At 36.7% G+C, this 16746-nt stretch overlaps 1 protein-coding gene across 29 annotated transcripts in view; it reads right to left on the bottom strand.

Moving 5' to 3' along the window:
- RIMS2 (regulating synaptic membrane exocytosis 2) overlaps positions 1–16746 on the bottom strand; it is a gene marked incomplete at both ends in the record, with an annotated part of 495649 nt that overhangs the window by 166234 nt on the left and 312669 nt on the right. For all 29 annotated transcript variants that reach the window (XM_082499090.1, XM_082499111.1, XM_082499112.1 and 26 more), the window contains 2 exons: positions 146–262; positions 4543–4699. In XM_082499090.1, the coding sequence (XP_082355216.1) occupies positions 146–262; positions 4543–4699 (274 nt within the window). The remainder of the gene's footprint in view (positions 1–145; positions 263–4542; positions 4700–16746) is intronic.

Below are 16746 nucleotides of genomic sequence, written 5' to 3'. Positions count from 1 at the left end.
CCCAGCGGATAAATGAGTAGGGAAATGCTCATCTGTGGGATTAGGTAAGTAATTTTGCTATTTAATTTAGTATGCTACCATGTTGAAGTAATTCTTACTGATTAATGTTGGCTACAGCTGTTTCTAATTCCAGGCAGATATTTACCTCTCTCTGTCCGGAGAGTAGTGGTCATCTATTACACGGTGTCTATCCATTCGGTTCAGGGTATTGTAATGCGCAGGAGTAGATCGAGTCCCTCGTGGTCCCTGATCCACATTCCAACTAAGGATAAAAGACATCAGATTCTGAGTTCTGGGTGTGCCTGGACCACATCCCCTCACTGGTTCGTATAGACAATTATTTGCAAACACGGTGGTAATGGCATGCGGTAGCCGACCTGTCTTTTTTTTATACTTTTACTTTCACATAATTTCAAATCTTATGGTAAAAAAATTTTCTCCTACGGAAAAAGGTGCTAAGTCTATGCTAGGGATAGGGGGTTTTTCTTTTGTTTCAATGTTAGATTGCTCTGGAAATTAGAGAATAACTTTTTTTTTCTAATTAAAAAGGTTAATTTTAGACAAAATTTCATTAGTCTTTCCAGATTAGTACCTTCGAGGAAAACTTCCTTTCTAGCTGAAACATACATTGTAAAGAATCTTCCATGAGCTCTTGAGTTTGGCTATACTATAAAGATGTAAACTGTGGTAAGACACTGAGGATTTCTGGCTGTTATGGCAGAGTGCAACCTGCTGAAAACACTGTCATCTGAATTAAACAACAGATGCTTGTTTTGCACTGGAAAGCTTATTCGGTAATCTCACTAGCATAGAATCTGAAAAAGACAGAATGGTTTCATTAGGTATAAGTGGTACACATAGTGCAGACTTCGTTAAAGAGCGCCAATCACCTTTACAGTTTTGTACTACTTGAGACCAAAGTTTTGCTCGTCAATGGCTTTACTCAGTTTAACCATTAACACCTACTGATACGCACTAACTTCACGTTTTCTGCTATGGAAAACAAATCTATAAGAATAGGAAGACAGAAAGACAACAGTTAACTGTAATAATTATTGGATAATTAAAACATAATTTTTTTGTGTGTGTAGGTTTGAAAATAACAGTTTGCATGCTTCCCTCCACACAAATTTAAATTTTAGACCAATAAATTCTTCCGCCTCCTGTCCTTTCCTGTAGTCTTCCCAGATGTGGACCTCTTTTTTTTTTTTTTTTTTTTTTTTTCCCCACACTTTCATACCATTCAGTTCCTGTGTCTTTCCTTATCTCCCCTTTTGGTACCTGTCATCCTTATTCTTTGTCATTTGCCAGTCCCTGATTAGCGTTAACCTGCATGTGTGTCCTTCACTGCTGCTGCCACCCTGTTGACTATTTTTGCATGTAAGTGCTACGAAGATGTTGTACTACACATAAACTTTTGTCTCCAGCCCTACTTAATTTCTCATAAAGCATTTTTACACTCTGGCTTTCATGAAGACAACTACAAGGTTTACTCTGGCTAGTAAACTTTATATTTGCCATATTAAAGGTGAGGTAATTCTTCTACCTTCCACTCTACAACTCTTTCTACAACTTCTTCTCTGTATGTGTTTTAACCACCTTATTTATACCGAAAGGATAGAAAATCCAGTATGGCCATTGGACTTTTTCATGAGTATTTATAATCTAAAACAGCCATTGGCAGGGCTCCTCTGCTCTACTTGTTAACTTTCTTACTTTTCCTAACGATCGATTCTCCTTCCTCCTTTCTGAATTCTAGTTTCTGTCTGACCCTTTTCCTCAGGGTGTCTCTTTTCAATCAGGTTTCAAAAAAAAAAACCCAAGTTTTTTGTTTTTTGTTTTTTTTTCTGTCTGTAGTATTATCATCATATTTTACTCGTCTCTTCTTTTGAATTAAATATTTAAGCTTTCTCAAGCTGTCATTTCTTTGCAAAACTTCCCAAAGATCTGACCTTTGCTGTCCGTCCATACAATCAAAACTCCTGCTTAAACTCAGATTACAAACCTTAGTCCTGAAAACTCAGTACCATCCTGTCTGCTCAAATCACTTTCAATAAGATTGTTATTGGTTTATTGTTCTAAATAAATAATTTCTTCTTTAAATTTCTGTATCATATCAGATTCTGACTTCATGCTGCTTTTTAACATCCTACACAACTGCGTATCTTGTACTTCAAAATGTTACTACTATTTCAGTTCTGTTTCACTCTGCTAAGGATGCCTTTGTCAGCCAGATTTACTATTTAAGAGAAAACGACATGCTTTCTGCAATGAAACTTGTTGAATAAGAAAAGTTGGTTTCACAACACATGTCTTCACTCCTTTGGAACTTTCTTGCAGTTGACAGAACACGTACGGAGCAACCAGATTACAGGTAAGCAGGCGAAAAGTTCTAATTGCAGCTGGTGATGGTAGAGAGTAATGAGCATCCTACTAGGTTTACCACATCATTTCAGCCTAACCACTTTCTACAGTCACCTTCATCTTTCTTTTTCAAAGGCACAGTCTTAGAAAAAGCTAAACATGATGTTGTCCAGTGCCTGCCACAGTCTAAACTCCATTCTGATCTACAGAGAGAATAACAGTCCATTAAATATATTAGCTGAAAACTTTACTAGAGGAGTAATAATTTCTTGTCAGCTACTATGCAATGTGGCTTTGGTAGAGTTTATTAACAAAGTCCAGCAGAAAGAATGAGGACTGCAAAATGGCTTCTAAGATGTAACAGCAACTTTCACCCCTAAGGCCCAGGAGCTCCTGCCTGCAGAGGCATCAGTCAGTAACTGGGAGATCTCTGGGAGCGCAGCGTGCTTAGTGCAGTTAGAACATGACTATAGCAGCACATGTATAACAAACTCAACGTGGTGCAAATGTGATTAACAATGCTTATAGCTTTGCCAAGTACACCTGGATTTTCATCTGAATTAAAAAAGGCATTTCTGTAACCCAAGGATTATGCCCTTTTCCTACAAACTCTCAAGTTCTGGCAACCCAATTCTCTGGGCTTGACCAGTCCTCAAAGAAATGATTTGGTGTGTGGGCAGGGAAATATTACATAAATAATGCATTTGATTGTGACATTGTAGGAAACAGCTGAAAGATTTTTCTCTGTAAATTCAAAAATATATTTAAAAATTTGGCTTTAGAAAAGTCAGGAAGCAATTTCATATGTGTAAAGAGATGCAAAACTACAGGAAAATGAAAAGAAGGTTTTTCAATGGTGTTAGACAAGTGTTAATTACTAGCTTGGGTAAAAGTTCTACCCAAAATATCCACAGCATGCACACGCACACACACAAAGAGATTTTGCTCACATTTATGTCTATATCCAAGGCAAATAACCCCAGGAGATTTAGCATAGGCGTTTACTTTGACTGAAATCAGTACAGTAGAATCATAATGGGCCCCTGTGTGTCTACCATTTATGTCTCATTTAAAGTCAGGCTGTATTTGGATATGGGTTTAGATTTCAAGTAGAAACTTACAGTTTCCGCCTGTTAGCTGTCTGTGATAATATAGGATAGTTTGGGACCCTAATACCTCACTAATGCAAAAGGATATCATTTAGTCTGTATCTGTTAGAGGAAATGGTATGTAAACACGTAAGAGAGTGTGAAGTCGAGAATTTTAAGCTAACAAAAAGAGCAAAGATATAAGAAAGGAAAGCAGAACACAAGAGAATCCAAATGGCTTTAGAAGGAAGGGATACACACATGTACCTGACAGGGAATACTGGATACCAGATCTTCAGTATGAAATGGGAATTGTGAACATTATGCAGAAAGCAAATAACTTCCTCTTTTATTCCACCTGAATTACACCAGCTGGAAACCCACCCATACATAGTCACAAAAACGGTGGAAAACAGGCTTCGCTCCCCTTTACAACTATCCTTCTGCTTCATCTTAAGAAATTGTATCCATGCAGGAAAATTCTTATTTCTGGCTCAAACAGTATATTCACTCAAGTAGTAGTCATCCAAAATAGCTAGCTTTTGGAAGAAATGTCCTGATCTTTGTTTCATAAGATCGATAGTTACCAGAGGCCTTCAAAATCAGCACTTGACATTTTTCAGTATACATTTGTACATGTGTTAATTTATTCTTGATGATTTAAAAGTTTGAAAACAATAGTAGAACGAAAGCTACTACAGGCAAGAAGTATGGCTCTCCCAGAACCTTGATTCTGCAGAGACAAAAGGGTTGAAAATAGCCACTGACAAATGAATGCTAAGAAAATGTCAAACCATCACATGCTATAAAACATGGCACCTTCCAAATAGCTCTTGAAAATGAAAATCCAGAGAAATATTTTTCTTTCCTTAGATTGCAATGTACTGATTTTTGATGGAAAAAAAAGACAAAATTAGGTGAATTTTGTGCACGTCAGTATAATGTAAGAAAAAACATTACTGGCTTTACATAATTTCATGAGATCTAACTAATTCATTGCTATTTTGAAAGTCTGGAGATTCTTTCCAGTATTGTTACAGGATCAATATGACTTAAATTTATATACCTGCATAGTTAAATAACAGTTTACCTTTGTGGGGGAGGGACACTGGGAGACCACGATCTAGTCCGTCCTATACTATCTCCACGGTGAGGGGAACCTGATCGAGAGCAATGATTAGATGACATAACTTGTTCTGGCACTGATAGCGTTGAACTTTGAAGATCTCTCCCATTATGCCGATAATCTAAAAAGAAATGCAAATATTCAATGAATCTGAAATTGCACTTTGTAATTTCCTACCATACCTGTCGTAGTTAGAAGCATGATAAAAGATGGAATTTGATCAAAAAAGTTGCCATGTCTTCTTGGGTTTTTGTAATAAAAAATACATATGGAAAGTTGATTCCTATTGTTATGCTTAAGTTAAGTACAGCTATAGTTCCTACAGTTATACTTTAGAAGTACAGAAATAAATTGCCATGAACCAAACTGGGGATTTACAATAATCAAAATATCCAAATTTACCATTTATTTGTGGTCAATATGATGCATTAATAATAAAACTAATAAAACTGACTTTTTTCCTTAGAACAACATACAAAATTGATTATTGCATTTTCTAATTAAAATTGTATTGTAATGATTGTGTATAATATACTTCAAACAGAAATGTCCACAATTAAAAACTATTCCAAGGTGCAGTTAAAAAAATTGGGATAGGAAACTACTATGGGGTTAAATATAGAGTCTGGGTTCAAGAAAGATTTGTATTTCGGAAGCAATTAAAGTAGCAATGGCTCAGTAACATCGGAATTCACTTACAGGTCTGAACTTCAACAACGTGATTCCCTCACAAGTACACGACCTAAGGCTACGCAGACACCTGCTTACATCCTGGAGCTAATCTTGAATTAGGATAATAGAGGGCATAAATGGTCTAAGCAAAAGCTTTCCCAGTGATAATAGCTTAAAAGGCTACCACATGGATATTTTCATAGGCTTTTAAGAAAAATCTTTTTAAAAAGCTGGATGTGTTAAAGTGATTGTATGCATCTAATTGAAAAAGTTGAATTCACCATCTCAGGGTACAATGTTCTCTGTGAAAAAAAAAGATGTCAGACACACAGCAGTTTCAATGAAGTTTCCACAAATTTTGTGAGGATCAAATTAATATATGATGATAAAAAACGGAAGAATTGCAAATCTTAACTGATGATAATTTTTTGCAGAAATAGGTCTTCAAACAGCTCCTGGTGGCTATGACAACTGAGATAACTGACTTTTTGTTCTGAAGAGAAGACAGTAACCAAGTAAAGAATATTTAGAGATACACCTGGCACTCGAAAAATTCTGGCTCATAAAACTGTAACTCTTTTCCCATGAGAATCTTCCGAGTGTCCAATAGTATTTGGTCTTCTACTCCAGATTGTTCACAGTTTTCTTCCTGGAAACTGTTCGGTAAGCACCTAAGCAGAACCTCATTAATTCAGTCCCTTTTATGGTTCCAAGAATGTTTGATAGTTTCAACTGAGTTTTCATAGTTATTGTATGGCCTTAGGAGCAGGGTTATATATGAACCACCCTAATTCATAAAAAACTTCTTCCTCCTATGTTTATGTGCAAGCTGCTTTCTGTGTGTACTTAAAGGGGGAAAACAGCACGGCATCATTACCTTACATTAATATCATAGAATCATAGAATTAATGAGGTTGGAAGGGACCTTTAAGATCATCAAGTCCAACTGTTAACCTACCCTGATAAAAACACCACCACTCCTAAACCATGTCCCTAAGCAGCTCATCTACCCTTTTCTTAAACACCTCCAGGGATGGTGAATCCACCACCTCTCTGGGCAGCCTATTCCAATGTTTAATAACCCTTTCAGTGAAAAAATGCTTCCTAATATCCAATCTAAACCTGCCCTGACATAACTTGAACCCGTTTCCTCTTGTCCTATCACTTGTCACCAGGGAGAAGAGGTCAGCTCCCATCTCTCTAAAACCTCCTTTCAGGTAGTTGTAGAGGGTGATAAGGTCTCCCCTCAGCCTCCTCTTCTCCAGGCTAAACAACCCCAGATCCCTCAGTCGTTCCTCATAAGGTTTGTCCTCCAGACCCTTCACCAGCTTTGTAGCCCTTCTCTGGACACGCTCCAACACCTCAATGTCCTTCTTGTAGTGAGGGGCCCAAAACTGAACACAGTACTCGAGGTGAGGCCTCACCAGTGCCGAGTACAGGGGGATGATTACTTCCCTAGTCCGGCTCACCACACTATTCCTGATGCAGGCCAGGATGGTGTTGGCCTTCTTGGCTGCCTGGGCACACTGCTGGCTCATGCTCAGCCGGCTGTCCACCAACACCCCCAGGTCCTTTTCTGCCTGGCAGCTTTCGAGCCACTCCGCCCACATATATATATATGTGGATATAATATAACAACGTTGAGGATCAGATACTCTCTCCTGACTTCAAAGCAATCAAGTTGTGTTACGTGTAGTCTCAGCTGAGAGTCAGTAATGAGCCACAGACTTTTATCCTGTATATGAAGTACGCTTATTAGCGTACGCAATGATAAAGCATATAAGGACCAGTGCACCACAGTTCCGCGTGATATCACCAAAGGAGAGACAGGGAATTTTATCTGTATTTGAAACAGGGTTGCTGTTCGCTAACCAGTAAAGTATAGAAAATGTCTGAATAAAGTTTTTGCAAGTCAGTCTGGAAGACAATAGACTCTGCAATTATTTAACCAAAAGAGAAGGGGCTAAAGTAACAGCTGAAATCTCAATAATGTTAAAATAAAAAATGTAACAAAGCAATAACAAATTTCTTAATTAAACAAATCCATTACATATTTGCCAGTTTTGTAGACCAAACAAATATTGTCCTCAGTACAAAAATACTGCACAGAGAACTACTTCTTACTGATAAACCCAACATTTCTAGAGAAAGTAGGGAAAGGACATACAAGATATTTAAATTTGCTCGGAAGCTGGAAGAACATGAAATGCACTGCAGAGCACAGAGAGGCAGGAAAAGGAAGAGGATCATTTTGCAGGTTCTTTGAAGACTCTGGTCAAGATGTCACCAAAAGAAAAACTGTACAGGTAAGAAACGGGCAACCAAGGGAATACAAGAGACCCGTGTGGAGCTTTGTAGGCCAGTATCTGCTGCCCCAGAGAGCAAAAGAGCTATAAGCGATTCTGAGAGTTAAGACCACAAGTGAGAGCTCTGCAGACTGTTTTGGGGTAGACTGGAAGTCTTTTTCTCTATTCTTAAGTGTTATTTTTTATATTTTACTGATTTTAATTTACAGTATATATCACTAAGACAACAAGCTATGCGTTTCACTGAACTGATTAAAAGGCATCGTGGGCAGAGTAAGAAATATACTGAAACAACCAGCAGTTATTATGGTATGATATCATAGCATACACTGAAATAAAACCATACCCCAAATCCATATTTTCTGCAGAGAAACCCAACTGAAATTGGGATAATTCAGGAAGGTTTGTTTTTTTACTATGACAATAGGTGATTAATTGCAAAGAGCATCCTTACAATGCAAACCACATCTTTTCTAATTTCACAGTGAACAACTTATTTGGAGAATGTTTCCATTTTCATTAAAAAACTGAAAAATCTGGAAAATGTCTTATTAGTTATTTTTGCTGATTATATTAATTGAAAAGTATTGTAAATAGCAACAATAAATACACAAATTTCTAGAGATAGTCTTAAAGTGGCAGAGCGGTTTTAATCTTTAAAAGACAAGTTGATACATTTTGGGGAAACAGAAAGTTATTTCCAAGAAGGCATAATCTGAAAACACACTGTATTTGGTTTGCGTGGCAAGGTTTTGGTAGCCGGGGGGCTACAGGGGGGTTTCTGTGAGAAGCTGCCAGAAGCTTCCCCCATGTCCGATAGAGCCAATGGCAGCCAGCTCCAAGACGGACCCGCCACTGGCCAAGGCTGAGCCCATCAGCGACGGTGGGAGCATCTCTGGGATAACTGACCGCAACCCCCATTCCCCATCTCCCTGCGCCGCTGGCAGGGAGGAAGTAGAGAAATCCAGAGTAAAGTTGAGCCTGGGAAGAAGGGAGGGGTGGGGGAAAGGTGTTTTAAGATTTAGGTTTTATTTCTCATTACCCTACTCTGATTTGATTGGTAATAAACTAAATTAATTTCCCTGAGTTGAGTCTGTTTTGCCCGTGATGGTAATTGGTGAGTGATGCGTCTGTCCTTATCTCGACCCACGAGCTTTTCGTTATATTTTCTCTCCCCTGTCCAGCTGAGGAGGGGGAGGGATAGAATGGCTTGGTGGGCATCTGGTGTCCAGCCAGGCTCAACCCACCACACACATAGGTGAATAGCAAGTTATTATGAGCTTATATATAATGAAATAAAAAACGTGATTTACTGTACAAGTACACGTGACACGTGCCTATTCTTATCCTAATAATCCATATCTATAGATATAAAAAAAGCAGAGATGGTTCTTAGTATTCTGCATACACAGAGAGCATTTATAGCATTTGGAGATGAAAAACATAATGAAGAGCAATAATAAGAAGAAATGGGAAAATCTTTTAAAAAAATTCTAATATTCTAATCAGCAGTTTTGTATAATATTTGGTATGTACAGACACCAAAGTACAAGGCGAATGAGTGACAGCATAAGGTATTCTACCTGAATGACCATAGTGAAGGGCAAGGAATTGAATTAACAAAACACAAACAAAAGCTACTGTGTGTAAAAAGTTCCTAGAAGTGAGAACTAGTAAATCAAAATAATTACATTGATTGAATCTGTATACGTATACAAATTAATTACTTTGAAACAAAAAGCCTCTTCTAGCTCTAACTTGTTATTGCAGCTGAACACTTGCATATGATTGTTGCAATAAATCAAAATTTATGACTATCTAATTAAATTGTCAAGTATAATCCTGATCAAAAAATATTTTACATTACATTGGAAACAGGCACGCAATGTTTTCTGGCATCTAACACTGGTCATGCTTCCTTATAACCATTTCAAAAGGCAGAAACTATCACCACTCCTAATAATTTTGCATTAACAAAACTGGACATGTTAAGCTGTGTTCAAAGAAATAGATTCATATTCTCTATGCTTTGTTGCCAGATAATAAACTGAAATTTATAATTAATACACTTACTTAAACAAAACCCCCTACTATACTTATAAACTTCTCTTTTGCCAACAGGTCACACATTGAGAAGGAGCAGTTTCAGCAGGGCAACCCACTAACATGAGTGAATTCCAAAGTCATCTTCCAGTTTTGTAGAGTTAAGGTAGCTCCCTGCCTTATTTCACACTCTGCATTTTCACTAGCTAGGAGTCAAAGCAACACAGAATGCTATCTCATACTGAAAATAACCTTATCAGATTTTCACAGAACACAGCATTCTGTGAACATCTGTAGAATATAATGCATTTGTTCAATAAAAATGTCCATTCTATAAAGTTGCAATACCATAAAATATTAGTATGTGTTTAATGTGGAGAGAAAGGAGTTTAGGGATAGATCCAGTAAGGTTCTTAGGTTTCCTTAGTATAGGCATCATCATTCCAACACTTTACAGCCAGAACAAAATCTATGCTGTAAAGGAAAATATTTAAACTGTATGAACGCATGAGGAAAATGAGGTATTTCAGAAAAATTACTCAACCGCTACTAACACAGCCATGTAGATACAGCTCACAGAAGACGCCTTGTTTTGAACCTAGCTGTCAAAATTAAGGATGCAAGGAGGATGCTTCCATCCACTCAGGATCCAAAGCCCTGCATTTTTTCCTAACATAATGTATCTTAGAGTATTTTTAAAAAGAATTGAATGGGGATAAGGTGAAAAGTGTTTTTTCATTTCCTGGGAATCTAAGAAAACTGCTAGGCTTATGTAGGAGCTAGCTGACTAGTCACTCAGACTACGCCAGTTCTGAGAAACACATTCAGAGAAAAAAGTAAAATCATGTACAAAATTTTCAGATCCAAACCGAAAGAGCTTAGCAGGTGTCTTGATCAGTTTTGGATTTAAGCAAGTCTGCCTAAAGTCAGCTTGGGCAGATCAAATTGTTCAGAGTTACAGTATCTGTCTTGAAGACACATGGTCCCAGTATATCACAGTCTAATGATTCACTGGTGTTCAAGTCTTTATTTAAAACCAAGCTTTCTTTGTTTATAATAGTGGATAAATTTTTTGAATTATAACTTTTTTATTAAAAATTACATTGGTTTATGGTTTTATTTACTGTTTTATTTTTACATATAAATGTAGATTTCCAAGCTTCAGGGTCAGTGTAATATTTATTTTACTTTCTGAACCTAGGGATCAGAATAGTATAGTTAAAAAAAAGTACAGTTAATTATGTCTTTTCTTTTTTAGCATGACCCCTACTGTTCCAGAATGAAACAGTTGTCTGTGCTTGAATCGCAGAGACAGCATGTGTTGTGTGCCCAGCCTGTGGGATCCACCGTGTCTTTATGTCACCTCTACACTGATTTTTTTCTCCAGCTGAAATCAGATGGAAAAGATGGCACATACTAGACTTTACCTTGAGACTTCAACTGGTATAGGATTTCAACCCAAAATTTAGGAAGTATGAGAAACAACCTTGGATACAGTGGGATACAGCAGGAATATAAAAAGTACCTAAGAAATTGTTTAAGAATGAACTTCACAAGACGAAGTATATTGAGACTCTGCTCATACAGAGATAATTGATGCAATCATCTTTGACCTGTTTATTCTTTCAGTGAATTTCAGTGGCTTTTGTTGCAATTACTATTTTTCAAATAAAATACTTCTGTATCTATGAAATTTGTGCCTTTCGTTGACACATGAGCTTCAGAGGAAAGACAAGCAATCTGTCATTACCCTGCAGGCACAGCAGACGCAGAGAGCGCAATGGCCCAGCTCCTCAGCTATAAAGTTTCAGGAAGAAGACAGTACGGCAAAGCTTACATGGGAGGCTTACCAACGTGCCTAGCACCAATCCGTACACTCCAGAAGTGGCCAAGACTGTAATAAACATGTTTAGCAAACAACGCTGGAGTTCTAAACCCCAAACAGACTTTAAAGCTGCTATTGATGATTGATTGGCCATGGGATATGAAGTGGTAACTTTGCTATTCTTAACTTTAGAAGTTAATTCTCTCTAGAACGTGCCTAGCTTTGCTTGCCCAGAAGCTGAAACATTCAGGCCTCTCCCAAGACAGGTGACATTCTCGATTGAAAAAGCTATGCTTTAACTTCCAATTTCAAAAATATTCCATGTCTTGTAAATAAGGGTAGAGAAAGAAAGTAAAAATATTTTCTTGCAGTTACAAATTATACACAGTAAAAACAGGTCATAAGTGCAACTTGACCAAGGAGCTGCCATTGAGTAAAGCAGATAGTTATTTATAGCAGTAGTAAAAATAAGATAAACATTGGAATCTGCTTGCAACTATAAATATTAAGTCATTGCCACAGAATCAAAGGCTCCATAGCTATGGCAAGCCTCTTAAATCAACATACGGAGCACACAGAACCTGACAATCAGTATAATCAGTGATAAACAACTGTGAGCTGCAGACACTTAAAAGATGGGCACATGATAAAGATATCTGCAACACCACCACCACCTTCTTTTCATAGGAGAGTTTCATTAAAAACTATGATACACATCAAATCAAGGATTTTGCAAGGCACATTAAATATAGCTTCCTCTGAGGTGAAGTTTTAATTTTATGTGTTTTAAGAGAGAATATGAATACATTTGACTTAAAGTATTCGTCCACACAGTATGGCTGTACTGTGCTAATATCACGCTATGCAGGGTACATGTTCAGTAAATACTAATATTAACGAATTGTTATCAAATTCCACAACTTTCAGGCACAAAATCAAAGAAAATCACAAACCTCCAAATATGAGGTTTGCATCAACAGCACTGAAAGAACCCTAAAAAGGCACAACTGAAAAGTATTAATGAATCTTTTAATTTAGATGTCTTGCTGCTTGATTGACTTGAGAGAAACTCTTTGTATGAAAATTGTTCTAGAAAAACAATAATAGAATTGCTGTTCATCACAGGCAAAATAATTGACTTGTTTCAGACAATGATGCTAAGGGGTGTTTTCTCCACTTTAACAACTGTACTTGATTGAAGCACCATGCTTTTTCCTTATCAGATATTCAGTTTTTAAAACTCACTGTGGTTGGGCTTAGGAAAAGCATGAAATTAAAAAAAAAATAAATTATATAATTAAATTGCCAAAAATGCTTAACATACCAAGACTTCATGCAAGGGCACTTTGGAGACAGTTCAGTTCCTTTATAAAAGATATGTGTACAGCTTCTATGGTGATTTGAACATCTAAATGCAGAATTTGGATGTCCTCTGAAAAAGCGTTGGCAGTAACTCATAAAACAAACTGAATTATTAATATCGGAATACTCTGTAAATTGAAGATACATTATGCATGGGTTTGGAGATTTTTTTTTGCATTAAAATATTATTCTACAAATATAGAAAGAATGCATATATAGGGAAAGGACACAGAAAACATTACAGTAGAAACAATTGGTTAGTTGCTGCACTCAGTTCCTCAAGAGGTGTTTTCAGCTCTACTGGACTAATGGTATGTATGGGCTCATTACACTTGAGATAATTCTTTTATCATTAATGCGTATGAAGAGTGTTCCTACACTGTAATAAACCACAGCTTGCTGAGTTTTCAGCGCTGTCCCTACACCCAGAATGACATCCAAAGCTTGAAGAAAACACAGTTACTATACAGATAATGTTTCTTATTTAAGTACTCATCCAGGTATATTTTCTGCCGTCTAGCAAATCTCCCAAATTAGCCTCCTCTTGGCACTCTTGACAATTCACTGATTGGAATTTATCAGTCCTTTCATGGAGCATTTCCTTCTTAGAAGTGCTCATCACCACATTTGTAATTCATCCCAACTAGGCTTTCCTTTATGAGACATATCTGTCAAGAGACTCTCTGATAGGAATGCAACTTCCCTGCAGCTCTCCATCGCCTATTAGACGCCTTTGTCACTCTGTAGACATTAGGACTGTGGCAGAACGTGAACTAACACGCTGAGTTCATACATGCTTAACTTTACTCAAAGAAGAGAATGCTACTGATAAGTACTGACAATCTGAAAATAAAACTTGAATTACGTCTGTACTTTCAAAGTGGAGTGGTACAGCTTATATTTAAAAACATAAACTGAGTTTTTTAAAAAATTGTATTAATTGAGAGAAGTCGGATATTTGAACAGAGAGATGTTTTGTCAGCTGAGGAAATGATATTAAAGAATTAATTTTTTTTAATACTAAAAGTATTACTGAACTTTACTTTTATACATTAAAAATGAAACTAAAAATACAAGGAAAAGTTTGAAGAATGATAACAAAAATTCAAGTGTTAAGAACTGTAGGCATAAAGGCGTAAATAATATACACCTCTTCTGTTTAAAAGCAAGGGAAATGGTTAAGGACCCCTTGACCTAAGCGGTCAGAATAAGAACTATGTTAACATTGCTTGAATTTCACTTCCAATTTTGGGGGGAATTTTCGAGACACCTAGACACAAAGCTATTTTTTACCCACAGAAGAGCCCACAAATAACAGATTTTAAAGCAGAGGAAAGGGTATTAACATATAATAAAATAAAAAGCTTGTCAATGTTTATGCCTGTAGTTACTGAGCTTTTGGGATGCTACAGACTCCCATTTAGGGCTATTTCATGATCTACAACTAAATTTATTTTAGTAGGGGTAGAAGTCATCCACTCTATGTGCTAATGCTGTAAGGTACCTTTCAATAGGCAGTTGATTCCAAGCTGTAACCAAAGTATTTGTGTGTTCTGTATCTGCTTTGAGCAGTAATCATCAACAGGATCCAGGTATAAAAATTCAGTTCACATCATCAGCAAGTAGAGAGAAGGATTTTTGTTTCCTCTGCAGGGGAGGCTGCAACATGACAGTAAAAGAATTCTTTTGAACAAAGGACTCCTCAGGTGTTTTGAGAAGTGAAGCAAAAATGAGTAATTGCTTTTCATTCTTCAAAAACAGAGTCATTTTTGTAAGTTCAATAAGAATTTCTTTACTGGTTGTTACTATTTTTTCTAATCTACTCGGTGCTAACTATCCTCTGAATAGATATCTTATTTGTATTCTTATTTGCTCCTGAAAAATCTGGCTGTCTTTTGAATAATGAGGAAAACTTATCACTATAAATGTTTTTCTTCCAAAGGCTGGAGACTGCATTCTTTTACTTGGAAAAGCTCTTCTCTACAGGGGCTTGCAATGCAGTTTATGCAGAATCCACTGTTTTACATTCTTCCAGGATTCATCTGTTGAAACATATCTCAGATTACAAGTGTTTCATAAAATGACGTAGTGCAGATGGCATATTGATGTAGAACTGAATTTTAAACGTTAATATCTCACTTAATATTTAAGTCTTACAGAAATGATAGGTGAGACGTTTTATGATTAAATGGTCTTGGCAATAGATGTCTCTGTTCATAAAGTCAGACTCAGGAGGTTGCTTGTACTCAGTAGGTTACAGCAGGTTCAACAAACACTACGAGGAAGTACCTGGGAAGAAAACTATTTAGAAATTATAGTCCACATTCATTGAACTTCATTAACTGTAATGCCCATTCAACTTTGGTCAACAGAAATAAAATTAAAAAAAAAAAAAAACAAAAAAAAACCCTTGCTTTACACTGAATTGTGTTTAGCATTATGAAAATGTAAATGATGTTTTGTAAAGTGCTTTGGAATTTTTCTACAATAAATATAAAAAGACTGTATTGCTTTTATCAATAAGCACGTAAGAGCATTCTAAGGGACATGGGAAGATGCTGATGTGCTCCTACACAAATTTGCCGATGACCAATACTCTGAATAAGCATTAATTATATGGAAAGGATCACTGAGAGTCCCCGACAGATGTTAGTAAACATACTTGATGTGATACAGTATTTATATGGCAGAAGGAAAAAGAGCAAAGTGAAGTGTCATGTTAAATAAAATCTGAAAATACAAAATGAAAGAACTGGGCTAAGTAAGAAAGAAAGAAAACAAAGAGAGACAAATGGCTTCATGCAAAGAAGGCATATATTTAAACCGAGATTGTGATGAGTCTGCAAATGAATGGAAGAACCTTAAATGAGAGCAGTATGTGGATGATACGACGAGACAAGGATACATCAAAAGACTTGCAAAGAGTCACAGCAGCACAAAAAGAAAGGCAATAAATAAATATTTCAAGATCAGAAGAACATCAAACTTTCCCACCCACACAGCCAGCCTGAATTAAAATGCAACTAAGGTGTAGAATTGTCAGCAGAAATCCAAAAGCTAAAAGATCCTAAAGGAACTGAAGGTACATCAAACACTCAGGTAAGGGAAGTAGACTCATTCACTAAACTGTAAAGACCATAATTTTACGGGTTGTCAGAAGAGAAGTTTATGAAATCATAAAATTGTAAATCCAGCTGTTTCACAAGAATCCCACTGGTGTTCAAGCACCTGGTAAAACTTCTGCACAACTGGGTACCCTTTTCCAGGACAATACAAAGATTTCAGTTTCAAAGTGGTGCCATACTGGGCACTCCAGGCACATATCCATCAAACCCCCTTTTTTCCTCCCTTTATTATTAAACTCTGAAGTTAGGTTGACACATTTCTAATTTAACTGACCAACAGGAATATGAAAATCCTTCCATTTGGGAGGACAGGCAATCTGAAAGCCTTAGTGACTACTAAGCACACACAGAAAGCTAACGAACCTAAGACTGAAAGTGCAGTAAGCAGGAGCAAGGGACTTCTGAGGATCATTGCCTCTCTGGTTCCAATACTTCGCACCACTCTGGCTACGGATCCTTCCTGTCTTCTGAGTGTAGTAAAGCAAACAGGGGAATTGGAATATAAAAATGCCCTAAGTTTTCCTAAATAACTTTCTAATTAAGGTAATAATCTGAGAACTGAGCCTATTACTGTTTGAAGATAAGTGATTTAAGGAAGTAAATTTAGTGGTCTTGCATCCACAACATTCGTTCAGTCTCTGGGAAAATTTTTAGAACCTTAGAGTATAGCAAAATTTGAGCAGAGGTTAACAGAAATCTGAACATTTATGCAGAAAAGATAAAAAAATACATTCCTTTGGGACAGAATAACTTTTACTGCGGAATATTTGAAAGGTTGTACTGTTCCAATATGAAAAAGAACAACCTGTGCTTGAAAAATGTATGCTTTCTAGAT

This window comes from Vanellus vanellus, assembly GCF_965231255.1.
Source record: "Vanellus vanellus genome assembly, chromosome: 2".
NCBI lineage: Eukaryota > Metazoa > Chordata > Aves > Charadriiformes > Charadriidae > Vanellus > Vanellus vanellus.
This window is presented reverse-complemented; position numbering and strand designations above follow the sequence as displayed.